Here is a 27904-nt window from a genome sequence, read left to right on the forward strand (position 1 = left end):
TACTGCACTAGGGCGAGGAGAGGCGGCGCAGCCGCCGAGACTGAAGCTATATACCATCTATATGGTAGTGAAATTACTCGGAAATTCGAAACAGTATTCGCCCTAACATTGAACCTTGACAGATTTGTGAAAGGGTACTGCACTAGGGCGAGGAGAGGCGGCGCAGCCGCCGAGACCGAAGCTATATACCATCTATATGGTAGTGAAATTACTCGGAAATTCGAAACAGTATTCGCCCTAACATGGAACCTTGACAGATTTGTGAAAGGGTACTGCACTAGGGCGAGGAGAGGCGGCGCAGCCGCCGAGACCGAAGCTATATACCATCTATATGGTAGTGAAATTACTCGGAAATGTGAAACAGTATTCGCCCTAACATTGAACCTTGACAGATTTGTGAAAGGGTACTGTACTAGGGCGAGGAGAGGCGGCGCAGCCGCCGAGACCGAAGCTATATACCATCTATATGGTAGTGAAATTACTCGGAAATTCGAAACAGTATTCACCCTAACATGGAACCTTGACAGATTTGTGAAAGGGTTACTGCACTAGGGCGAGGAGAGGCGGCGCAGCCGCCGAGACCGAAGCTATATACCATCTATATGGTAGTGAAATTACTCGGAAATTCGAAACAGTATTCGCCCTAACATTGAACCTTGACAGATTTGTGAAGGGGTATTGCACTAGGGCGAGGAGAGGCGGCGCAGCCGCCGAGACCGAAGCTATATACCATCTATATGGCAGCGAAATTACTCGGAAATTTGAAACAGTATTCGCCCTAATATGGAACCTTGACAGATTTGTGAAAGGGTACTGCAGTAGAGCGAGGAGAGGCGGCGCAGCCGCCGAGACCGAACCCATACACCATTTATATGTTTGTGCAATTACTCGAAAATTGGAAATATGACCCTGATATGTCCTTACAGATTTGAAAGAGGATACAGCAATAGGGCGAAGCGAGGCGGCGTAGCCGCCGAGACCCAAGCTATAAACCATTTCTATGATTGTGCATTTACTCAGAAATTAGAAATACTGTGGGCCTTAGTATGTATTCCTGACATATTTGAGGTTGGATATGGTAAAATAGCGAGGCGAGGCATTCATTTCCCATTTGTAAGATGCATCTGTTAAAATCGTAAAAATCCGGCCACAAATATGAAAGATAGCGTTGCACATGGGCAATCCATTGTTAACGTGCTACTTCAATTTCAGTTTATGAGAAGAATTTCATTTCAATGCTTTTCTAAATAAAAAAGTTGGCACTGCGCATGCGCAAAACCAAATTTTGAAATTGGCGTTTGATTTTCCTTTATTCGAAGTGCTTATGTATCAAATTTCGTTTAAATTCTTCCATAAATAAAAAGTTGGCACTGCGCATGCGCAAAACCAAATTTTGAAATTGGCGTTTGATTTTCCTTTATTCGAAGTGCCTATGTATCAAATTTCATTCAAATACTTTTATAAGTAAAAAAGTTTGCAATTCGGTTTATAAATGGTCGAGATGCGAAAAGGGCACTGTGAATTTTGAATCGATTCGATTCAACTTTTGGCATTGCGTATTATATGGCTAAAGCTATGCCCATATTGAATTTCATGCAATTCAGTTCATAACTAACGGAGATGTAAAAGCGATCGAACATTTCTAAACAAGTTATGGTTCACACGGACAGATAGATGGACAGACAGACAAAGGAACAGACGGAGAGACCAACCGGCAGGCGACAGATAGCAATGCAAAATTATAAACGATCTCTAGGATCGTTAATAAACGGCAAAAGTGTAAAATTATGGAACATGTAAAAAACGGTTTTTTGTTTTTTTTACAATAACGTTTTTTGTAAGCGGTACAGAAAAAATTCCTTCCTTGGTACAAGACTCGACACCATAACGAACCAAATAGCGAAAAAAGTAAAACAATAGCTCTTAAGATAAAAAACTAGTAGCGTCGCAAAGTTAGCGGACGGACGGACGGACAAAGTGGCCACAATAGCGCATTTTTTTTTTATTTTTGTGGAAATGCGCTAAAAAGTGCATAGTGAACCTTCACCCACCTCTCGAAAAATCTGCCACCCCACTTTTCCCTGGTTATGGTATTTGCCTACCGTCAACTCGATGGAATGGGAAAGGCAGGTTTTATTTTAAAATAGAGCATCAGGTTTTTGTGCCCAAACCTCGAAAAATGTACCACGTTCTTCGTGCAAGCATAGGTGCAATAGATGACCTCCGCTTCTTCGGCACGTGCCCCTTCTGATTCTCATTTCCCTTTGGTGCAAGTGAAAAAAAGAAACGTAATTCTTCGAATCGGTTTCTAAAATGGGCCGTGTTTGGCGCAATCAAAGAGAAGAGCAAGAAAGTTCATTTTACCCATTGATTTCCGTTGTCAAGCAATTGGTTAGCACTAATCCATGCTTCTCCTTTTATGTCATATACATAAAATTATGCGAGAGCACGAACCAGGCGGTAATAATAATAGAATGTGCGGAGTACATTTTTAATTAAGCTTAATTTTGACCAAGGTATGAGACCATCACCATCAAATTTTACTTACATGTCGGTCCATTGACACAGAGCCAGTATCTGTTGCATACCCATTTCGCCTTAGATTTGGTCAATGGGCGGATTTCAGATTTTTATAATCAATTTTTTCGGCACACCGTCCAAATTTAACGTCACAATTACGCTGTTCGAGAAATGTCCCACTTAAGAATCACTGGGTTAGCCTTCACTGTGAGTGGAACTTCAATCAACCTTGCAGTTAGTTCGTTGGGTCACGTCCTGATCGTTAGTGACCTAACGTGTATCATCTAATAGGAATTAATTGTTAATTAGAGATGTATTTAATTTCTCATTCGGTTCTGATGGGGGTGCTAAGTCCTTGACATACAACAGAGATGGAACCAATAAGGGGGAAAGTCTTCAACTAAGTACCCTTGGGGCTGTGTTCCGTTTGTGAGGACTGCGTGAAAATATACCCAAAGCTGACTACTTCCAGGGTTCCTCCTGAGAATTTTAAATTTCGGTTAATGCACTTCGATTTCCAATTCTCCCTCTGACCCCCACCCAAAAAATTTGAAGCAATTCTCTCTACTTACACTCAGGCTTAATTAATGTTCTTATTGAGTCTGTAAAGGAATTCAGTATTTGTAGATGCCTCCACGTTAAATCTCAAGAGTGAGAGAGAAAGGGGTGGGAGCGCGGCGTCTAATTCTAATTCTCCCGACATCCATTAGAAATTTAATCTAATTAGCTAAGAAGATGAACATTAACGGGCCATTAAATAGTGACACGGTAAATTAGGTAGGTATCCTAGGGACGATCGATGGACAAGCCGAGGTATATTATGCAAGGGATTATTTTAGATTATCCGGAATTAGGACACGCACCAAATGAAACGTAAATAATTCCCGCTTTCCTCCCGTTTTCAAATTGAATTGCCGCCCGGGGCGGCGCAAGACTGTAGATGAATGCACACGAAACGTCTTGTTATTTAAGAAGCTTTCCATCAGAAGCGGATCAGACAGGTGTTTGAATCTTCCTGAGTCGGTGGAACAGATTTAGAAATGGAACGTGCCGTCGTATGTATTCTAATTATGCGGGTTTGCTATTCTCGGAGTCTCGTTCTATTCCTGAATTTTCCGGCCCACGCAGAAAGCTTTTCTAAAGTCCTTCAAACAAACTTAATGCCCGTAGTGTGTGTATTTTCCGCAGAGCGCGCGCGACCGCATTTTTTCGGCTTTTCCTTTTACAACCCCCATACCGTATCGACATCATCGGTTGCGGCGACCAGTACGACCCCGTGCCACCTTTCCGCTGTTTGCTTTCGCTGACTTAATGAGGTCCCTTTTACAAATTGGAAGTGTTGACTTTGCACGCGACCACAACCGAAATCCTCTCACCATAAACCGATGTTGGCGAAACACCAACTTCCTCCGCCGATCGATTCGTTTAAGACTGCAGTGCAACAATTAAAAATGCAAATGGAGGTGATAAATTGAGAAATTGCGGCAAACGGATCCTTATCGTTCCTCCTTTCGCACGCTCCACCATTCACTGGTAAAATCTGCGGCAAAGATTGGGCATTTCATCGTCATAAAGATCAATACAGACTCAGAAACGAACACGCTGAACGTAGGGCCAAGGTCCTCCCATCCAGAAATTAGAAGAATGCCAGTCCCTGATTTTAAGACGACTGAGGAAGCCATGAGTAGAAGCTTAGAAACGAAAATTTTGAATATTCCTAAGGCCCAGAGTTCTTATATCCACCCCGTACTCGTGCCAAACATTTGCGGACAGGTCAAAATTTAAGTACAACACATTTTTTAAGCTTTTACAACCGGGAAAATCCGATTCTTCCAGTTTCGAGATGCAGGACAGAGGATATTCCACCCTTCATTTGCAGCCCGATCAAAAATTCAGATTACGCCAGAGGAAAAATACGTCTTATGTTAGGGAAGTGAAGGTTGAACCTTTTTTTTCCTGAAGGGGTACTCTTCAGCCCCCCCCCCTCCGATGCTGTATTCCCTCCAACAACAAAACCCCCCGCGCGAAAAGAAAGATCATCGACCCCTTCTTCCTTCTAAAATAATCAAACAACGAGGGGTTTAAGTTTTGAGAACAGCACCGAGGGGAGGGGGGGGGGGGGTTACGTAAAAACCCCCGTGTAAAAAGGTTCTTATGATACTTGTAGGCAAATGATCGTTAAATCTTTCTTTTCTGGGGGGTATTCCATACACTCCAGAACTTTCGGTGCTACGCCCCCTCCCCCCCCCCCCAACACAACCCACCACGCTCTTGGAATTTTTACGAAAGGAAATATCTCCTTTCTTCTAAAATAATCATCGGAGCCCCCCCCCCCCCCCCCAGTGTACGAAGGTCTTATGTTAGTTATAGCAAATGAACGCTGGACATTCCATACTCCCCAGATCTCCCGGTGCTACGTTCCCACTAAGTAACGAACCCGAAGTGCTCTCGTTGTCATTTTTGACGGAAGGAAATACCATCGACCCTCATTTTTTTCTAAAATAATCACCAAAGCAGGGAATGCTCTAGGTTTTGGAGGTGAACATAGCACCGGGGGTCTCGGGGATGTGGAATACCCCCCAGTGTAAGACCATTTTATGTTAATTGTAGGGAAATCAATGTTGAATCCTTGATTGAATCATTCATTCTTGGGGGGTATTCCATACCCCCCGGTGGTGCATTCCCATCAAATAACCAAATCCATTTTTGATGCAAGGAAAGATCATCGGTACCTACTTTCTCCTAAAATAATCATCAGAGCATGAAAGGCCCGAAGTTTTGAAGGAAAGCATAGCTGCGGGGGGCCAGGAGTGTGTGGAATACCCCCCAGTGGGTGAAAGTCTTATGCCAGATATAGGGAACTGAATGTTAAGCCCCCCCCCCCCGAAACATGTTTCCTCCAAAAACAAAACGTTCCGCTCTCTCGTGGCCATTTTTGACGAAAGGAAAGATCATCGCTTTCTTCTCCTGTATAAAAAATCACCAGAGCACGGGAGGAGAGCATAGAACAGGATGGTTGGGGGGGGGGGTTATGATGGGGACCCCCCCCCCCCCGCGCCGTTCTACGAAGGTCTTATGTAAGTTGTAGGGAAATAAATCCTGAACCGTTCTTTCCTGGGGGGACATACCATACCACCCCTCGCCCCTCGGTGCTACGTTCCCCCACAAAAACAAAACCCTTCGCGCTTTCGCGTCCTTTTTGCAGAAAATCGATCACTTCTTTCTTAAAAAAATAATCAGACCACGGAATCCTTGAAGATAAGAATATAGCACCGGCCGGCGCTAGGGGTTAGGGAATATCCCCCAGTTATACACTTATAAAGAAATGAACGTTGAATCTTTCTCTCCTGGGGATATTCCATACTCCCCCAGACCTCCCGGTGCTACGATCCCTTTAAATAACAAAACGTTAGCGCTCTCGCCGCCATTTTTGAAAGAAAAGGTCATAAATCTCTCCTTTCTTCTAAAATAATCACCAGGACATGGAGGTCTCTAAGTTTTGGAGTGCCGGAGAGTCTGGGGGAGTATTGATTACCAATACCCCCCAAATACGAAAGTTTTATGTGAGTTATAGGTAAATGAATGCTGCACCTTTCTTTCCTGGGGGGTATTCTATACTCCCCAGACTCCTTGGTGCTATGCTCCCCCCAAATCACGAAACCCTGCGCTTATGTTTAGTTATAGAGAAATCAATGTTGAATCCTCAATTGAATCTTTCATTTCTTGGGGGTATTCTATACCCCGCAGATCCTCCGGTGGTGCATTCCCACCAAATAACCAAAACACACGCGCTCCTGTCGCCATTTTTCATGAGAGGAAAAAGCATCAATCTCTCCTTTCTTCTAAAATAATCCTCAGAGCACGGAAGACTTGAGAAGTTTTGGAGGAAAACGTAGCACCGGGGGGTCTGGGGGTATGGAATATCCCCCAGTGTACCAAGGTTAATTAGTAATTAAATTATGCGTAATTATACTTATAAAATTAAATCAGATTCACAGTAACTATTAACTTTAATTTATAATTAGGCGCTACTTAAATTAATTGACTTCAAATTAGGCACCTTGTGATTGAAATTATGACATTCCCATCGTAACGTGATTAATGTCTGCTGATTACGTTTCTAGTCACAGAGCAAATTAATTATAAAGTTATGGTTGTAATTACAACTTAAAATGGCGGCGAAATTATCGTCTAATTAGCCCGTAAGTAATTAAACCTAATTATTTGAGATGATTTTCAATTATTTGTAGATCACAACTTGGAACTTTTGTGGATGGTAATTCAGGAACACCCTTACCTTAGAACCACCTCAACTTTCTACACTGATAATTAACGCGGTCATAAATGTTTCTGAGTGTGATTCTGCACGTTGTGATGTGCTAATTATTCCTAATCCTAATAGATGGTATTGATTAAATTAATAATCAATATCAATAATTATGTGTTATTATTCAAAAATTGTTGTAATTGAATCTGAGCACTCTGTGATTACTTAATAATTATGCGTTAATTATATTAGATTAACCTCATCCGAATTGCAGTTGCTTCTAAATCACTTAAACGCATAATAAATATCAATAACTACGTGTTAATTAATTAAAAAAATGCCCAACTAACTACACTTTTCTCGCCTGCACGTTGTAAATTATCCAATTATTAATTACTTTTATCATAATTATGTTCAAATTAATTAGGAAACAGTTTCATTGTAAACTTACACACTGTGTACCTAATTAGTTAATAAAATTAGGCGCTAATTGATCCTAATTATCTGCAGTGATCTACATTAAACTTCTTTCTTTTCTGGGAGGCATTCCATACCCCCCAGCGCCCAGACCACCTGGTGCTATGTTTCCACCAAATAAAACAATCTTACGCGGTCTCGTTGCCATTTTTGACGGAAGGAAAGGTCATCGATATCTCCTTTCCTCTAAAACAATCATCAGAGCACGGAAGGCTCGAAATTTTGGTGGAGAACATAGCACCAAAGGTCTATGGGGTATAGACCCCCCCCCCCATGTAAGAAGGTCTGGTTTTATGTAAGTCGTAGGGAAACGCAGGTTGAATCTTTCTTTCCTTAGAATGTTGAAAGGTCCAACTTTCGTGGGGGGGGGGGGGGGGGATCGCATTGCATACCCCCACACCCTTCGCCATCTGGTGATCAATTTTGGCAAAAAAAAGGACCATGGATATTTTCTTCTTCTGCATATTCAATTTCCCCACACTCCCCGGTGTAATTTTCTCCCACAAGAGTGCCTCCCATGTTTTAAGGAAGAAAATATCCATTTCCATACTTTTTTGCCAACAGATCGCGAAGGGTCTGGGGAAATGCGATTCTCCCCCCCCCCCCCAAACGAAAGTTGGAGCTTTCAATATTCTCAGGAAACAAAGGTTCAACATGAATTTCCCTCATTCAGCGTATCAATATCAATGTTCTACTGTTTCAAAGTGTGAAGATTACAGAGATTACCGAATTTCGAATTTAGAGCGGAAACTTGAACTCCCCGCTCTTGATGGGATATCAGATTTACCAAGATTGCCTTCACGATTATCATATTCCCAAACATTTCCTCGGGTGTTTCATTTACGCTTTACCTAGGGCGTGTCCCTTATCTTTCAACTCGAAATTCTCCCGCACGCGAGAGAAAAAGGGAGCGGAATCGAAAGATCGCGATGTTGCTGGAATGCGCGCCGATCCCCGCCGCCACCCTAGCGAGGGGCGGGGGGGGGGGGGGGTTACGGGTGTAGGAATAACAGCATTCACATGAACATCGAGGAAAATGTAATTGATTAGCGCGTCTATCGACCGAATGGACAAGTAGACCACTGATGCCATCTCGCGGTTCCTCGAGCGGCGCCGCTGCAGACGTCGCGGCGCCACCGTCCGCCAACTACCTTTTAATTTCCGAAAGGCTGGCACTTACCTGAAACAAGAGAAAGAGAATTACTAAAATTCTGCTTGAAATGCGCCGAGGGGGGTGAGTACGGGTTAGTAGTGTTAGGGGGCGGTGGGGGTAAAGCGCGACGTTTCGCTACATAAATCTTGAAATTTTAATATCTACGCACCGAGAGTGCTAGTTGCAATTTTAATTTATAGAGGGCGTAATAAAATTGTGTCATTACAAAAGGCGACGTCTTGTAAATCTGAGAGCGAGCGGCGGCGTCAATTTAAAGCGGCGCACGTGATGCTGCAATGCGGAACCGACGTAGTCCTGTTGCTGTGTTATCGGGGCGTCCTCTCCGATCCCCAAGGATACATTCCGTATAGAATATCTGCCGTTCCCTTTACATTAAGTGGCACGACGTCGTGACGCAAATTGCCTAAATGAGCCGTGATTAGCTGCCGTAAGCTAAATTTCTTAACGCGTCATCGATTTTCACGTAATTAGCGTCGTCTCTATTTGCCGCAATAAGCCTCGAGAGGATTCCTCCGCTTGAGCGTACGCTTTTGTCTGAGCGTTTCTTTTGAGCGGCATATCCCACTTCTGATGTGTAGATGACGCCACGTTCGACTCAGAACCTTTGTCCGATGTAACAAAGAGACAGTTTCGGTGGCGCCAGAGATTCTTCCGGTGTAGTATAGATCATCAAAGTCCCAGCACATGCGTGTCTGGTTACTTTGATGACAGGAAGTGACCTTCCTCAGTTGATTAGAAAACGAAAGGCAAGTGCATGGTCGCACGAAAAACGACCGCCATGTGCGTGCCGCCCGCTTTATTTTAAATTGGCCACCCTTAGACGGGGAATGATGTAATTACGTGGTTATGGCGTGTCGCGGCGACGATTCGAGATATCCATCTCGTTTCTTCCCTACCCCAACGAGACGACGAATGGGTAATTTAAAGCCGTCGCGAAATCCTTCGACATCGTCCTTGCAATTTATGGACAAGTTTCTCTTTTCAGAGATCTCAGCAAAAATCGCAAGTTTCAAGTTTCTGTTTAAGAAGGATAGTACTCGTGGACCACAAACTATAAAGGTTGATGTGGGAAATAACGCCTTATGTGGTGGCCTTTGTCGGAGGGGGGGGGGGGGGGGCTGTAGGATACTAAGTGAAGAAGGCGAGAACATTTTACATAAGTTGGGGGCCAAAAGTGAACCTTTCCAATTATTAAAGATTCCCTTAGTACATAAACAGTGAAAATTATTAGGGAAGGGGGGGGGGGCAGTTTTTGGACATGTTTTTAAAACTTTCTGCAATTCCCAAACCTTTGACCATTAAATTTTTTAATCCTAGCTAAACTCTTTAAAGGGCGATTCAACATTGAAGCTTCGAACTTCAAAGTAAAATCTTTGTTTTAAAATGTGAACCTTGCAACCTCCAAAACAATTATTTGATGCGGAAATCGGGAAGAAAATTTCGTAATTGGAGCTTGACAGTAACTTTTATCTACAAATTACAAAGTGGAACCCCTTATTTTAAAATGTGAACCTTACCTTCCTTTTTTATCAAAAATCGACTACACAAAAATTTCTCGGGAAAACACTTTTTCATATTAATTTGGCTGCGTAGAATCCAAATCAATTCGTACTTTTTCGATCAGACTTCTTAATAAAAATTTATAGACTAGAAACCAATTTCGAAAAAAAATTCAAAGGGCTGTAACTTTTGAACTAGTAGCCCAATCTTGGAACTGTTTGAAATTATGGATTCTACAGGCCTCATTCTATAAGAAAATTTTTTTTCCGGGTCGATCTGAGACAATTTTTTTTTCGGGGCTCAAAAAAAGGCAGTGTATAACCTTCCTTTTTTACCAAAAATCGACTACACCAAAATTTCTCGGGAAAACACTTTTTATTATTAATTTGGCTGCGTAGAATCCAAATCAATTCGCGTACTTTTTCGATCAGATTTCGTAATCAAAAGTTATAGACTAGAAACCAATTTCGAAAAAAAATTCAAAGGGCTGTAACTTTTGAACTAGTAGCCCAATCTTGGAACTGTTTGAAATTATGGATTCTGCAGGCCGCATTCTATAAGAACATTTTTTTTCGGGTCGATCTGAGACAATTTTTTTTTCGGGGCTCAAAAAAAGGCGGTGTATAACCTTCCTTTTTTATCAAAAATCGACTACACCAAAATTTCTCGGGAAAACACTTTTTCATATTAATTTGGCTGCGTAGAATCCAAATCAATTCGTACTTTTTCGATCAGACTTCTTAATCAAAATGTATAGACTAGAAACCAATTTCGAAAAAAAATTCAAAGGGCTGTAACTTTTGAACTAGTAGCCCCAATCTTCGAACTGTTTGAAATTATGGGTTCTACATGGCACATTCTATAAGAAACATTTTTTTCCCGGTCGATCTGAGACAATTTTTTGTTCGGGGCTCAAAAAAAGGCAGTGTATAACCTTCCTTTTTTACCAAAAATCGACCACACCAAAATTTCTCGGGAAAACACTTTTTCTTATTAATTTTGGTGCGTAGAATCCAAAACAATTCGTACTTTTTCGATCAGACTTCTCAAGCAAAAGTTATAGACCAGAAACCAATTTCGAAAGAAAATTCAAAGGGCTGTAACTTTTGAACTAGTAGCCCAATATTGGAACTGTTTGAAATTATGGATTCTACAGGCCACATTCAATAAGAAAATTTTTTTCCGGGTCGATCTGAGACAATTTTTTTTTCGGGGCTCAAAAAAAGGCAGGTATAAACCTTCCTTTTTTACCAAAAATCGACTGCACCAAAATTTCTCGGGAAAACACTTTTTCTTATTAATTTTGGTGCGTAGAATCCAAAACAATTCCAAAACAATTCGTACTTTTTCGATCAGACTTCTCAATCAAAAGTTATAGACTAGAAATCAATTTCGAAAAAAAATTCAAAGGGCTGTAACTTTTGAACTAGTAGCCCAATCTTGGAACTGTTTGAAATTATGGATTCTACAGGCCACATTCTATAAGAAAATTTTTTTTCCGGGTCGATCTGAGACAATTTTTTTTTCGGGGCTCAAAAAAAGGCAGTGTATAACCTTCCTTTTTTACCAAAAATCGACTGCACCAAAATTTCTCGGGAAAACACTTTTTCTTATTAATTTGGTGCGTAGAATCCAAAACAATTCGTACTTTTTCGATCAGACTTCTCAATCAAAAGTTATAGACTAGAAACCAATTTCGAAAAAAAATTCAAAGGGCTGTAACTTTTGAACTAGTAGCCCAATCTTGGAACTGTTTGAAATTATGGATTCTACAGGCCACATTCTATAAGAAAATGTTTTTCTTCCGGGTCGATCTGAGACAATTTTTTTTTGGGGTCTCAAAAGAATGCAGTGTATATATTACACCCAATAATATTATTTCAAGCTGAAATCTTGAAAGGAAATTCCATAATTTGTACTAGGCAGTCATTTTTAGCTTCCAAGGTAAAAGTCAAACCCTTTATTTTAAAATGTGAACCTTGAATCTTGAAAGAATTTATAATTGACGATTGGTAGTCATTTTAAGCTTCACATTTCAATATTAAATACTGGATTTTAAAATGTAATCTCCAACAAAAGTTATTTGAAGCTGAAGAAATTTCAAAATTGAAGCTTTACAGCCATTTTACATTTCAATGATAAGCCCTGTAGATTATCATGTAATCTTTGAAACCTCAAAAAAAATTATTTCAAGCTAAAATCTAGAAAGGAAATTTCAAAATTGAGCTTTGACAGTAATTTTTAGCTACTAATATCAGAGTGAATCCCTTTATCTCAAAATGTGAACCTTGCAACGACCAAAAAAATTATTCCAAGCTGAAATGTTAGAAAGACTTTCAAAATTAAAGCTTGACAGATATTTTTAGCTTCAAACTTCAAATGGAAACCCTTTATTTTCTAAGGTGATCCTTCAAACCCCCAAAAAATATTTGAAGCTGAAATCTGAAAAGCAAATCAGACAATTGGAACTTGATTTAAGTTGAAATCTTGGAAGGAAATTTCATAATTGGAACTTGACACTTTTAGCTTCATATTTCATTGTCAAACCTTGTATTCTAAAATGAGATCCTCTAAAAAAATCATCTTGAAAGGAAATTTCAAAATTGAAAATTGACCGGCACTTTTAGCTACAAACTTTAAAGTCAGACACTTTTATTTTAAAATGTGAACCTTGCAACAGCAAAAAAAATTGTTCAAGTTTTAAAATTTGTTGAAATTTTGAAACGAATTTGAATACTTGGATCTTGACAGACTGTTTAAGCTCCATATTTCAATGCGAAACCTTTGATTTTAAAATGTGAACCCTGCAACCTCCAAAAAAATTAATATCCAGCTAAAACCTTCGAGGGAAATTTCAAAATTGAAAATTGACCGAGATTTTTAGCTACAAACTTCAAAGTGAAACGCTTTATTTTAAAATGTGAACTTTGTAACTTCCAAAAAATTATTTCAAGCTAAATTTTAAAATTGACCGACATTTTTAACTAAACATTTCAAAGTGAAACACTTTCTTTTAAAATGTGAACCTTGGAAACTCCAAAAAATGTAAGAGGAAATTTGAAAATTTAAGCTTTCCGGATATTTTTAGTTTCACATTTCAATGTGAAAACCCCTATCAATTTAGGTGCAATATACAATATATTTTAAAGATCTAAACTTTGTTCCTTTTAAGCGAATTTATTTATATTAGAGAGGATGAATTGAAGAACTTACTGATAAATAAATATCATAAAAAATGTTTAAGGGTTGGTCACTACCGATTAACTAAAATTAGTTGCGGAAACTCGCAAAAGTGCTCCCTTTTTACCCGCACATAAATCATAATTTTACTTGTCAACTTCGGCGACACGGGGGATCTTAAGCGTGACAGATGCGCGATCCTTTCAGACGCAGATAAATAATTAAATCGCCCTCGCATAAAATTAGGGGGAAGTGCCTTAATTAAAAACATCACCTAATCCTTTTGCGGCTGTAAGAGGTGAGGATGAAGTCGAGAGCGTTTGCCCGATTAATTTAAATTTATAGGTAAACGGCGGCGTCGGAAAAAGTTCGCGTCTAATTCGTTCGGCAAACGGCCCTTGCGGTTTTCATTAAACGATTTTGTGATTAATTATCCCTCGAGGAAAAGTTGTCGGAGCCAAAATAAAGACTTAGACATCTGTATTTACTAATTACGAGTGAAAACGATTTCCTGTCTTCTTTGACGAGAGGCACTAATGGGTTTTCTTTCCATTCCCTGCCCTGTACGACTACGAAATCCTGATTCCCAGTCTGAAAAATGCAGTTCACCCCCTCGATAAATTTAAGCTGGAATATCCCTGCAAGTATATTCCACCTCGCTGTGCCATAACAAAAAATGAACCAATCAGATCACTGAGATTTTTAAAGCAAGTTAGATCATATGCTCTCTTTGAGGTGATTCTGGAATATCCCACGAGCAGTTTTGGAACTAGGACCTTCAGAAGGGCTAAGACGCAGGGTCGTACAATACGTGTTGTGCTATATTTTGAGTGTGCCATTATAGAATGGAGAACCAGAAGAGTATAGGCTATCCAAGAACACCCTACAAGAAGGAATATCCACTTTAATATTCCTAGGATATTCCTTGGTAGACTCGAACGATGTCTATGGTTGTGCATTGCTACGTGAATTTTCCAAATACACCCCGGGAACTGCTAAGGGCTGTAAATATTTCAGCTTTGACATCAACCACTCATATTAATTGGCACGTCACCGACGAAATAAAAGAGTCTGCGGTTTTAATTTGCGAGAACGTGGCTCAATGCCGAGCGTTTCTCGCCTAATGACGTACCAAAAAATAATGAGGCTATTAAAAAAAATGAAGCCGACAAATTTATGCGACACAATTCCATCCGAATACACGTAGTTTGTACTCCCTCAAAATTATCTTAATTACTTAATTAATATGTGAAGTAAATCTGTCATAATTATTCATAATTGGGACTAAGTAGTTAATTTCTTCAAGCCGTGTTAATTAGGGTTAATTATAAGCGAAAATGAGTGAGATAGAAAGCGTAAATTAATTATTTGCTGGAAACAGAATAAATTATCTGTATCGAAATTAACCACAAATTAATGCCGTAATACGAGGGCAATTAAATTTGTGATACAATCCCATCTAAGTGGGTGAAATTCAAGTAACGTGCAATTAAGCACAAATTAATGTTTGCTAAGTGATAATTAAGCCATCACGTCGTGCAGCATTCTGAATCAGTTAATTACTAAAACAGCTTGTTTTTGGTGCCGCAATAAGAAGGCAATTTATAGCGAAAATTCCCTGAATTAGAGACACAAATGTGTGCTTTAATGAAAGATAATATTGCTCCTACAGTCCTCAGTTGGAATAAGCTACCCTAACCTATATTTTGAAGAACAAGAGTGACAGAGAGACAGAATTTGGAAAAATTGTACTGAAGTGCGGTCAAGCACTAATTAGGGCCAATAGAGTGCTCGTAAAGTTTTTGTTCAATTTATTTTCTCCAAGAGCATTGGTTGGGTGCTAGTTGGGCGCTGTTGGCAGTAAGTTTTGATCTACTATTCAGGACAGAGCTTGCAAAAATTGTGCTGAATTGGAGGCAGGCACAAATTAGAGACAATAGTGCTGGTACAGCCTTCAGTTCAATTTATTTTCTTCAAGAGCAAGGATTGGGTGCCAGTTGGGCGCCGTTGGCAGTTAATTTTGATCTACTATTCAAGACAAAATTTGGGAAAATTGTACTGAAGTGCAGTCAAGCACTAATGAGAGTCAATAGTGCTCGTACAGCTTTCAGTTCAATTTATTTTCTTCAAGAGCAAGGATTGGGTGCCAGTTGGGCGCCGTTGGCAGTTAGTTTTTATCTACTATTCAAGACAAAATTTGGAAAAACTGTACTGAAGTGCAGTCAAGCACTAATTAGAGCCAATAGTGCTCGTACAGCCTTCAGTTCAATTTATTTTCTTCAAGAGCAAGGATTGGGTGCCAGTTGGGCGCCGTTGGCAGTTAATTTTGATCTACTATTCAAGACAAAATTTGGGAAAATTGTACTGAAGTGCAGTCAAGCACTAATGAGAGTCAATAGTGCTCGTACAGCTTTCAGTTCAATTTATTTTCTTCAAGAGCAAGGATTGGGTGCCAGTTGGGCGCCGTTGGCAGTTAGTTTTGATCTACTATTCAAGACAGAATTTGGAAAAATTGTACTGAAGTCAAGCACTAATAAGAGCCAATAGTGCTCGTACAGCCTTCAGGTCAATTTATTTTCTTCAAGAGCAAGGATTGGGTGCCAGTTGGGCGCCGTTGGCAGTTAGTTTTTATCTACTATTCAAGACAGAAATTTGGAAAAATTGTACTGAAGTGCAGTCAAGCACTAATTAGAGCCAATAGTGCTCGTACAGCCTTCAGTTCAATTTATTTTCTTCAAGAGCAAGGATCGGGTGCCAATTGGGCGCCGTTGGCAATTAATTTTGATCTACTATTCGACAAAATTTAGGAAAATTGTGTTTAAGTGCAGTCAATCACTAATTAGAGCTAATAGTGCTCGTACGGCCTTCATCTGCGGTAAACTACTTGAAGCCTAACTTATTTCGTCAAGAGCAAGGATTGGGAGCCAGTTGGGCACTGTTGGAAGGTAGTTTTGATCTACGGTTCAAGACAGAATTTGGAAAAATTGTACTGAAGTGCAGTCAAGTACTAATGAGAGCCAATAGTGCTCGTACAGCTTTCAGTTCAATTTATTTTCTTCATGGATTGGGTGCCAGTTGGGCGCCATTGGCAGTTAGTTTTGCTACTATTCAAGACAGAATTTGGACAATTGTACTGAAGTTCAGCACTTCAATTTATTTTCTTCAAGAGCAAGGATTGGGTGCCAGTTGGGCGCCATTGGCAGTTAGTTTTGACCTACTATTCAAGACAGAATTTGGAAAAATTGTACTGAAGTCAAGCACTAATAAGAGCCAATAGTGCTCGTACAGCCTTCAGGTCAATTTATTTTGATCAAGAGCAAGGATTGGGAGCCAGTTGGGCGCCGTTGGAAGTTAGTTTTGATCTATTATTCAAGATAGAATTTGGAAAAATTGTACTGAAGTGCAGTCAAGCACTAATTAGAGCCAATAGTGATCGTACAGCCTTCAGTTGAATTTATTTTCTTCAAGAGCAAGGATTGGGTGCCAGTTGGGCGCTGTTGGAAGTTAGTTTTGATCTACTATTGAAAACAGAATTTGGAAAAATTGTACTGAAGTGCAGTCAAGCACTAATTAGAGCCAATAGTGATCGTACAGCTTTCAGTTCAATTTATTTTCTTCAAGAGCAAGGATTGGGTGCCAGTTGGGCGCTGTTGGAAGTTAGTTTTGATCTACGACTCAAGACAGAATTTGAAAAAATTGTACTGAAGCACTAATTAAAGACTAACTTCTCTTCGGCCCTTAGTTTCAATACTAACCTGTTTCTAATAAAAACAAGAAGGCCCTAATTGTGCGCTATTGTGTTTCAAGATACTTAGCGTGTGCCTATGGTGGACCACGTTTCATTTATTTGAATGAGAGAATCAAGCTGAATGCTGGTTCGATCTACGTATCCACATGGCACAAAAGTGCAGGGGGTGCGGGGATGCTTTAACGGCACCATAGATCTCTTCTACCACTGGGCACGCGGTAGAGCCCATTACATTTCGTGTAAACGAGTGCGACTAAAGGGAGTAAAGCTTTTGGTGAACGGCGCTCTCCCAATTCGCATAAGCCTAGCCTCGGCTACCCCCCATTAGTAAATCCGCACGCCTTAAAAATGCAAATTAAGCTTCGCCGACGTGAAAAAGGGGTTTTCGACATGCACTTTTCTCGACATGGAAAGGGGGAGGTGGCGGAATTGGTTTAAGATAATAACGATTACCTGGCGAGGGCGAACTCCCCAAAGTACTCGGTCATCGCGAACATGGTCATCGTCACAGTCTCTCATTATTACCTCAGGGTTCAGAAACGATTTGCCGGCATTTCTCGTTGACACGCCGCCGCCGTCTCACGATCCCGCGTTAGCGAAAACACCAAAGGGGATGCGGGTACGTTTCATTGTGTGCCGAAAGTATGCGACGTACCTGCAGCGCGCGGTCAGAAAATTAGGGGTTGAAAGAGAAATTTCAGTTTCGAAAGTTTGCTAAAAGGTATACGTGTGAATGTAAAAAATCTTAAATTTTAAAGCGTTTAAGCGTAAACGTTTGGCAGCAATTTCGATAAAATTTTATTTCGTGACGTACTAAGGGGGGTGATAAAATGAGGTAAAAAACGGCACTATGGACGGCAGAACAGCGCGCTCGGAGGAGGCGACTGCTGCTGGACCCGCTCCGAGCCCTGGCCCTAAAAGCTGCCGGCGCGCACTCGCACTCAACCCTCTCGCAAAACACCCCTACGTCTTCTGGCGCCAAAACCGACTGCCAAAAATCTCTACATGGACCGTCTATTTTTCCATTTCCAATCAATGCTTGCGACAAATCGGAAAACACACTTAGTACGCGATTTAATTGGCGAAAGTGGCGCCCCCCCCCCCCCCCCCCGGGAGTGCGGATGTAATCAATGATATTCAACTGTTATAATCATCCCTTACCCTTTGTAAACACAATGCGCTTCCGTTAGCGCCTTTCTACCTTCGAAAATAGCTCCAATTTACATTACTGACGTTGCTAACCTTGTCGGCGAGTACAAAGAAAATGCCGCATTGAGCGTTAGACGTTTACAAATTACACATTTCCTGCGGTAATGAAAAATTATGCGGTAACCCACTCTGAAATGAAAACACCCGCAAGGAAGCTAATTCGCACAGCAGACTGACGCATTTCTTGTGCGTGCACCTTTTTTTTTACTTGGTCCGATTTAAGAGTAGAACGGTATACTCATAATACTATACAGGGTGATTGTTCTAATTTTAGCCACGTATGTGTAAAGTAGCGGAAAATTGGCATTAAGAGTGCAGGTAGAAGTAGTCTGGTAGCTTTGGCTCTAACTCACTTTTGAAACACCTTGTATATTAAAATAATCTCAAAAAAGTTTTTCAAAGGTTAAAACTTCCATGCTCATAGTCGACAGGGTGATTTTCCTCGTTAGTGCCAAAATTTGGCTATGCAGAGTTTCAGAAAATTGACATTAATGATGCAGGTAGCAGTAGGTTTGGTTCTGACACACTCCAGCCATTTCTTTAAGACACCCTGTATGTTAAAGTAACCACAAGCAGATTTTCAATAGTTAAAACTTCTATGCTCGTAGTATACAGGGTGATTATTCTCATTCGGACCAAACTTTAGCTGTCTAAGGTAGCAGAAAATTTATATTAAGGGTGAAGGTAGCAGTTTGGTTCTGAATTGCACAACCAATTTTATTGAAACACGTTCTACATTAAAGTAATCACAAAAAGTTCTTCAATAGTTAAAACTTCTATACCCATACTACACAGGGTGATTTTTCTCATATGAGCCCAAAATTGGCTGTGTAAGGTAGCGGGAAATTGACATTAAGGGTGCAGGTAGCAATGCTTGATCTGCATTTTTAACTTCAAATTTCAACGTGAAGCCCTCAACCTTAAAATGTGGACGGTGAAGACCGCCCAAAAAATAATCTCAAGCTAAGATCTTGAAAGGAAATTTCAAATTCGAAGCTTGGACTGCATTTTTCACTCCAAATTCGAACGTTGAGCCCTCAATCTTAAAATGTGGTCGTGAAGTTCGCACAAAAATAATTTCAAACCGAGTTTCAAACTCATGCCTTGGAGGGAAATTTCAAATTTGAAGCTTGGACTGAATTTTTGGCTTCAAATTTGAACGTGAAGCCCTCAATCTTAATGTGTGGCTCATCAAGACCGCACATAAAATAATTTTCAATTTATATCTTCGGAGGAAGTTTGAACTTTGAAGCTTCAACTGTATTTTTTGCTTCAAATTTTAACGGGGATCCCCTTATCTTAAAATGTCGATTACGATGTGTGAACCATGAAAACCACAGAAAAATTAACGTCCAACTGAGATCTTGAAGGGAAATTATTAATTTAAAGCTTGAACTGCATTTCTGGCTTCAAATTTGAACGTGAAGTCCTCAATCTTGAAATATGGACTGTGAAGGCCGCACAAAAAGTAATTTAAAACTCAGATCTTGGAAGGAAGTTGCAAATTTGAAGTTTGGTTTGCATTATTAGCTTCAAATTTGGACGTGGAACCCTCAATCTTAAAATATGAATCGTGAGGATCGCACAAAAAATAATTTTAAACTGATGTCTTGGAGGGAAGTTCTAAATTTGAAGCTTGAACTTTATTTTTGGCTTCAAATTTGAATGTGAAGCCCTCAATCTTAAAATGTGGCCCATCAAGACCGTACATAAAATAATTTCCAATTTAGATCTTCGGAGGAAGTTTCAAATTAGAAGCTTCATAATAATCTTAAAATGTAGATCATGATTTATATATTAAAATGTGAACCATGAAAACCGCAAAGAAATTAACGTCCAACTGAGATCTTGAAGGGAAATTATTAATTTAAAGCTTGAACTGCATTTCTGGCTTCAAATTTGAACGTGAAGTCCTCAACCTTGAAATATGGCCTGTGAAGGCCGCACAAAAAGTAATTTAAAACTCAGATCTTGAAAGGAAGTTTCAAATTTGAAGTTTGGATTGCATTTTTAGTTTCAAACCTGGACGTGGAACCCTCAATCTTAAATATGAATCGTGAGGATCGCACAAAAAATAATTTTTAAACTGATGTCTTGGAGGGAAGTTTTAAATTTGAAGCTAGAACTATATTATTGGCTTCAAATTTGAATGTGAAGTCCTCAATCTTAAAATGTGGCCCACCAAGACCGTACATAAAATAATTTCCAATTTAGATCTTCGGAGGAAGTTTCAAATTTGAAGCTTCAACTGTATTTTTTGCTTCAAACTTTAACGTGGATCCCATTATCTTAAAATGAGGATCTCAACCTTGAAATATGGACTGTGAACGCCGCACAAAAAGTAATTTAAAACTCAGATCTTGAAAGGAAGTTTCAAATTTGAAGTTTGGATTGCATTTTTAGCTTCAAATTTGGACGTGGAACCCTCAATCTTAAAACGTGGATCGTGAAGATCGCACAAAAAATAATTTTAAACTGATGTCTTGGAGGGAAGTTTTAAATTTGAAGCTTGAACTGCATTTTTGGCTTCAATTTTGAATGTGAAGCCCACAAACTTAAAATGTGGCCCGTGAAGACCGTACATAAAACAATTTCCAAATTAGATCTTCGGAGGAAGTTTCGAATTTGAAGCTTCAACTGTATTTTTTACTTCAAACTTTAACGTGGTTCCCCTTATTTTAAAATGTGGATCGTGAAGATTGTACACAAAATTATTTCAAACTTAGATTTTGGAAGGAAAGAAACGTGAAGCCCTTAATCTTAAATGTGAACCATGAAAACCGCAAAAAAAATAACGCCCAACTGAGATTTTCGAAGGAAATTTCAAATTTGGAGCTTGAACCGCATCTTTAGCTTCAAATTTGAACGTGAAGCCTTCATTTTTAAAATGTAGACCGTGAAGACTGCACAGAAAAAATTCTCAAACCTATATCTTGGAAGGAAGTTGCAAATTTGAAGCTTGGATTACATTTTTAGCTTCAAATTTGAACTTAGATCCCTCAATCTTAAACTGTGGATTGTGAACACCTCACAAAAAATACTTTGAAACTCAGATCTTGTGAGGAACTTTGAAATTTGGAACTTGAACTGCATTTCTAGCTTCAATTTTGAACGTGGAGCCCTCAACCTTAAATTATGCACCGTGAAGGCCGCACAAAAAATAATTTCAATCACAGATCTTGGAAGGAAGTGTCAAATTTGAAGCTTGGATTGCATTTTTAGCTTCAAATTTGGACGTGGAACCCTCAATCTTAAAACGTGGATCGTGAAGATCGCACAAAAAATAATTTTAAACTGATGTCTTGGAGGGAAGTTTCAAATTTGAAGCTTGAACTGCATTTTTGGCTTCAATTTTGAATGTGAAGCCCACACACTTAAAATGTGGCCCGTGAAGACCGTACATAAAACAATTTCCAAATTAGATCTTCGGAGGAAGTTTCGAATTTGAAGCTTCAACTGTATTTTTTACTTCAAATTTTAACGTGGATCCCCTTATTTTAAAACGTGGATCGTGAAGATTGTACACAAAATTATTTCAAACTTAGATTTTGGAAGGAAAGAAACGTGAAGCCCTTAATCTTAAATGTGAACCATGAAAACCGCAAAAAAAATAACGCCCAACTGAGATTTTCGAAGGAAATTTCAAATTTGGAGCTTGAACCGCATCTTTAGCTTCAAATTTGAACGTGAAGCCTTCATTTTTAAAATGTAGACCGTGAAGACTGCACAGAAAAAATTCTCAAACCTATATCTTGGAAGGAAGTTGCAAATTTGAAGCTTGGATTACATTTTTAGCTTCAAATTTGAACTTAGATCCCTCAATCTTAAACTGTGGATTGTGAACACCTTTTTGAGCTTCAAATTTGAACTTGAGATCCCTCAATCTTAAACTCTTGGAAGGAAGTGTCAAATTTGAAGCTTGGATTACATTTTTAGCTTCAAATTTGAACTTAGATCCCTCAATCTTAAACTGTAGATTGTGAACACCTCACAAAAATACTTTCATTGTGAGGAACTTTGAAATTTGGAACTTGAACTGCATTTCTAGCTTCAAATTTGAACGTGAAGCCCTCAATCTTAAAATATGGATAGTGAAGACTCCACAAAAAATAATTTTAAATTTAGATCTTGGAAGGAAATTTCAAATTGGAAGGTTGCACTGCAGTTTTAGCTTCGAGTTGAACGTGAAATCCTGTCTTAAAATTTAAACCATGAAACTCCTACAAAAAAGTTACGTGCAACTAATATTTTGAATGCCAATTTCACATTTGAACTTTGAACTACATTTTTAGCTTCAAATTTGAACTTGAAACTCTGAATCTTAAAACGTACACCATGAATGCCCCACAAAAACCAATCTCAACCTTAGATCTTGAAAGGAAGTTTCAAATTTGAAATTTGGACTGTATTTTTAGCCTCAAATTTCACCGTAAAGCCCTCAATCTTAAAATGTGCATCTCGTCTAAATGCGATCCTGAAAGGAAATCGCAAATTTGAAATTTGAATTGCATTTTTAACTTCAAATTTCAACGTGAAGCCCACAATCTTAAAATGTGAACTGCACAAAAAAAATCTCAAGCTAAGACCTTGTAGGGAATTTCAAATTTGAAGCTTAAACTGTGTTTTAACTACAAATTTTAAAGTAAAGGTTTCAATATTAAAATGTGAACCAGGAAAACCGTAGAAAATCCTGCAGCTGAGATCTTGGAAAAAATTTTAAATTTGAAGCTTGAACTGTATATTTAGCTTCAAATTTGAACGTGGGGCCATCCATTTCTTCAATCTTCAATACTTTTTGAGATAATTTATTTACACTATATCGCTAAACTTTCGAGTTTTCGGCACTATATGCGTACTATCGTGTGATTCCTGAATCGCTTAGTCTGAAAGCTGAAAGCCAATCCTGGAGTTGATAATTTATTAAGTTCCTTTACATGTAAGATGGTGGAAATGTGTGTGTGTGTACGAAATTCAGTTTCTTCGTTTAAGAAAATAGTTGTCCGGTCTTATCTAATTCACGAGTACGAAATTACTTAAGCAGAAAGCATAATGTCAAAAATAAGAGCAATAAAAGAATCGAAACGATCATAAACATGTAAGAAATGTAATGGTGCATTGCATCTGGATTAGGTATGTTTACATAGTATCTGCAATCGATAGAACAGAATAGGTATGTAAGGTACCATACAAACAGTACTGCATTGTGGTTGGTATACCACCGACAATGCAGAACTGTTCGTATGGTGTCCTGCACACTTATTCTGTTCTACCGATTGCGGATACTATGTAAACATACTTAAATTTACCGATGACGTGCATGCATACGTACGAAAATCCTACTCTTGTAATAATTCGAGCAAACGGTGGCGATCTGCGATACCGTCGACCTTATTGTTTTCGCAAACAATCCATCATCGGTAATTGCCTAATCATATTGACAATGGGGGCGTCAGCAAAGATATCGAATGATAAATAAATACGGTGTCGGGTTTTATTGGCCGTTAAGTGCTTCTCAGCGCAAAGCAATTAATATTTCCGCATTTCTATTTATTCGAACACTTCCCAGTACCGGACTGATTTATCGTGTGGCTTATTGTGGAAAATTTCTCTCAAAACAGGCTAATACGATTACCCCTGACACTTTTTAGAGCTTTTGATTCACACTTTCAGAAGCGTGCCTTCAGAAACCATAGTTTTTAACAAACAGCAGTCACCAAAAAGAGGAACCTCATTGAGACTTTAGAGCCTTTAAAGGGTTTGTAAGGGCCTCATTTCTCTTCCTTTTCAGGAACCATGCTTTGAGTGGCATATAGAGCTTGGAACCTGCCTTCAAGGACCTTTGTAGTACTTAAGAGTCTTTAGGACTATCGACCTTGGAGAACCTTTAGGAATCTGTACGAGCTTTAAGGGTATCTAAGCGTACTAAAAGACCTTTGCAACCCTTGGAGGTCGGTAATACCTTCTAAGAGCTTCTAAGAAGCCTTAGACCCTTTACAACTCTTAGCTTCCATTTTTTAAAATCTACTAGACTTCAAGGTCTTTGAGAGCCTTTGAAATCCGTTACAATAAGAAAGAAATGAAAATGATCCAAAGCATTAAGCTCCTTTAATACCTCCCAAAATCTGTAAGGTTTAAAGGTCCTTTCAGAGTGCAAACAATCTCCAAGGTCATTAAAGAGGATCCAAGCGTCATCCAGAAACCTGTACAACCCTTAAGATCGGGTGTTTAGGAGCTTAAGGGTCTTTAAAATTGTCTGCGATCGGAAACTTGAAAGATCTTTACTTTTAAGGAGTCACTTAATATTCGGCTACTCTGTGAAAGGCTTCCCGAGAATTCTAAATGCTAAATCGTCTCCACGAGGCTACTAGTACTTAAGAGCTAAGAGGTTTCACTAGTTTTTAAGAGCCATTAATGATCTTTAAGAGTCGACCATAAAATCAAAGGGACATTTCTTCTGATTGTAACAATCTATTTTAGAGTTTTCTTATCTAAGGATTTCAGAAGCTCTAATGATATTCAAGAGTCTCTAACAAATCGCAACTTAAGATGCGAATCTTTGACAGCCTTTAAGTGTCTTCTGTATTTTAGCGGGTTAGCGAAAGGCTTCTGAGATCTTTAGGGTGAAATTTTCAATAGCCTTAGAAGCCCTAAAGGGCCGATTAAGTTGTCCAAGAGCCTTTACAACCTTCTAAATGGTTTAGAACCTTTACGAGGCTATTGGTATTTAAAGGCCTTTATGAACCTTTTAGAACAAGGAGTCCAAGTCTCCAAAAGACCTTGAGATTGTTTTGGATCTTTTAAACATTTTAAGGGACCACCCTATAGGATGTATTTGTTTTGAATTCGCCGTTTTTATCAAGAGATTTCTCTCCGTAATAAATTTTTTACAAGAACTTTCATTGGTCTGCACAGCCTTTGGTGTACCTAGAAGGTCTTAAAGGGCCCTTGGAATACTTTGCGTACTATAAGAGCCTGTAAGTGCATTTAAAGGTCTTCAAAAGACGTTCGTGGGACCCAATCGAAACAGACTCGTAAAAGGTATTGGGAACTGTTGGAAGCCCTTGAACAAAAATAGCTTTGAGAATGCCTAAGACCCATTGGAAAGTGCGGATGGGGGGTATTCCATAGTACAACACGGGGGGTTTGGGGAGTATGGAATACTCCCCAGCACACGAAGCTTTAATTATATGGGTATTCGAAATATATCGTGGTGACAATGATGACTAAAGGGAAAGCGTCATTAAATTTTCCTTTATTGAGGAGTATGGCTGTGGGGGATTCCATACCCCCCAGGCCTCCCGGTGTTGTACTTTCTACCAAAACCGTCTGCCTGGCCACTCCCATGAGAGTATTTAGGAAAACGCCATCAAACGATAAGCACCTGGGGGTGTGAGGGGAATGGCATACCCCCCAGCAGATGAAGTGTTTATCTGTACGAATGGTCTGGTGGTGACAATGATGACTGGAGGGAAAGCGTCATTGAATTTTCCTTTATTGGGGAGTATGGTCCGGGGGCCCGGGGGTAATACCTCCCACACCCCCTGTGTTGGATTATCCCCCAAAATAGTGTAACTGACCACTCTCATTACAATTCTCAGGGGCACGCCATCAAACGTGGAGCCGGGGAGTCTGGGGGGTATGGAATACCCCCCAGCACACGAAGTTTTATTTATATGGGTATACGAAATATATCGTGTTGATAATGATGACCGGAGGGAAAGCGTCATCGGATTTTCCTTTATTGGGGGTATGGCTAGGGGGTATTCTATACCTCCCAGACCCCCCGGTGTTGTACTTTTTCCCAAGACCATCTTCCTGGCCACCCTTATTACAGTTTACAGGAGAACGCCATCAAATGTAGTACCGGTGGGGTTGGGGAGGTATGAAACACCCCCGGTACGCGAAGGCTATTTCTATGGGTATATACGAAACATATAATGACGATAATAATGAGGGGGGAGGGGGGGTCAGGTCATTCAATTTTCTTTCTAAAGAGACTCAAAGGCTTTTGTATGCCCTTTGAAATTATTAGAGATCCTTAGTGACCCCTAATATCCCTTAAATGCTCATTAAATTACATGTGTTTTAATGGCTTGTAAAGGCCCTTACAGGTCTATGGAGCCTCTCCGTTAACGGAATCGGCTCAAAAAAGTACTAAATGCTAGGCTCTTAAAACTAATCAATATCTAAAATGCTCGAAAGCAATCTAGTAGGCTTTTGAAGACCCTTTGAGATTATTGGCGACCTTTAAATGCTCATAAAATCTCTTTCATTTATTTAAAACTCGTCAAGGTTTTGAAATACCAACAGCCACGTAAGATTCTACAACATTAACAAGGCTCTGGAGGGTTTAAACTTTAAAGCGGTCAAGGAACGCTTAAAAATCTTACTAAAGACCCACAAAAATATGGTAAAGGCTGAGCTCTTAAACAATAAGGGCTCAACAGAATCTCAAAGGCCCTTGAGGTCCCGTACAGATCCCTAATATCTCTTGAAAGTTCACGAAACCCCTAGGGCCCTTAAATACCAATAACGACGTAAGATGCTAAAGCATTTTAAAGGGCCTGCCTCCTAAGAGCTCTTAAAGGCTTCTGAAAGGACTCAAAATGTTTCTTAAATGCCCATCAAGCTTTGGCTTGCAAATTATTTTAAAGGCTCCTAAAGAATAAATTAAGGTTATTAAACCTTTTGGAGCCAAACAGACTTACAAAAAGATTTTAAAGGCTTGCTCCTCGAAGAAAGGACAAATCTCATGGAAGATCACTTTAAACGCCTTTGAAAGGCCCCTAAAAGGACCTTGTAGTTTATTCCTTAAGTCTTTTGGAGACTTATTGTCTCTTATGCACACTTACATGCCCCCCTCCGGCATAAATAGCCGCAAACTTTAATTCTGAAAATAGGGTACCTTTCCCTGATGTACTTAACTAGTTAATGTTGCCGTTCTTCAGTTTGATTAGTTTCCTTCATTTGGTGTAATTAAGTGTAGGAGATCAATTGGGGGTGGGTAACAGAGACAACGGCCCACGAGAATTTCTACGATATCCCACCCTTCTCGAGTCCAGTACTGACTTTTCCACAAGCGGTCATTTAGAGAGATCATCGAAAGGAAAAACCAACTGACAATAGTAAATACGAAAAGATGTTTTCTCAAGACGCATAATCGATGCAGCTTTCGAAAACAATGTTTCGGCAGGCATGCGGCGGTGTTTTCGGTTTTCGGGGGAAAACTTTGCGTATATCGAGCAGATTATTTACAAGAGCGGGTCCAATAAGACGAAGTAGTTCACAAAACTTCATTTCGGACTTTTTAGGGGCAACCGTTTCCGACGCGGAAACTGACGTAAACAGCATGTGTTTCGTTTGTAGTATTTTTGTTTAAAAGTTTCAAGATTGTCAATAAAGCCTTTTCGTCCAAAGTTGTATAACTTCGGGTGAGTTCACGGAATGCCAGCCCTGAAGACTTCCCACACCGATGGATCGAAGAGATCGAAAGAACTGAATAATCAAAGGAGGAGGAAACGAAAAATCTGAAGAAACTGCAGCAAGAGCTGAAGAAGCAGAAACCACCCGAATCCTAAGAAGTAAAGAACTTGAAAAAGCCAGAGACTGCCGAGAAAAAACCTGGAAATCTCAACATCCGAATGTGTCCAGAAAGTAGTTGAGTCATTTCCGAAAAGTCCAGGTAGCCGAGGGAGTTGATGGAGCCGAAAAAACGGAAGATATCGTTAAAATTGCATACCTAATTTAATTAATTTGTTTAATTTTCTTACATATTTCTGACGTTATTTAGTTTTATGAATGTTCAGAGTTCGCAAAAAAGTTCACCTTT

At 39.5% G+C, this 27904-nt stretch overlaps 1 protein-coding gene across 11 annotated transcripts in view; it reads right to left on the minus strand.

Moving 5' to 3' along the window:
• The window catches only part of LOC116180516 (potassium voltage-gated channel protein Shaker), a 221666-nt gene that overhangs the window by 76552 nt on the left and 117210 nt on the right, over nt 1-27904 (minus strand). Inside the window, exon 1 of one of the 11 annotated variants that reach the window (XM_031500546.1) lies at nt 17320-17703. The exons of 9 other annotated variants lie outside the window; for them this stretch is intronic. In XM_031500546.1, coding sequence (XP_031356406.1) covers nt 17320-17369 — 50 coding nt within the window. In that variant the 5' untranslated portion in view covers nt 17370-17703. Of the gene's footprint in view, nt 1-2548; nt 2709-17319; nt 17704-27904 lie in introns of those variants that run through there. One more of the 11 variants, XM_031500547.1, reaches the window with a different exon arrangement.

The sequence above is a fragment of the Photinus pyralis genome, unplaced genomic scaffold (assembly GCF_008802855.1).
Source record: "Photinus pyralis isolate 1611_PpyrPB1 unplaced genomic scaffold, Ppyr1.3 Ppyr1.4_LG9, whole genome shotgun sequence".
NCBI classification, from domain to species: domain Eukaryota; kingdom Metazoa; phylum Arthropoda; class Insecta; order Coleoptera; family Lampyridae; genus Photinus; species Photinus pyralis.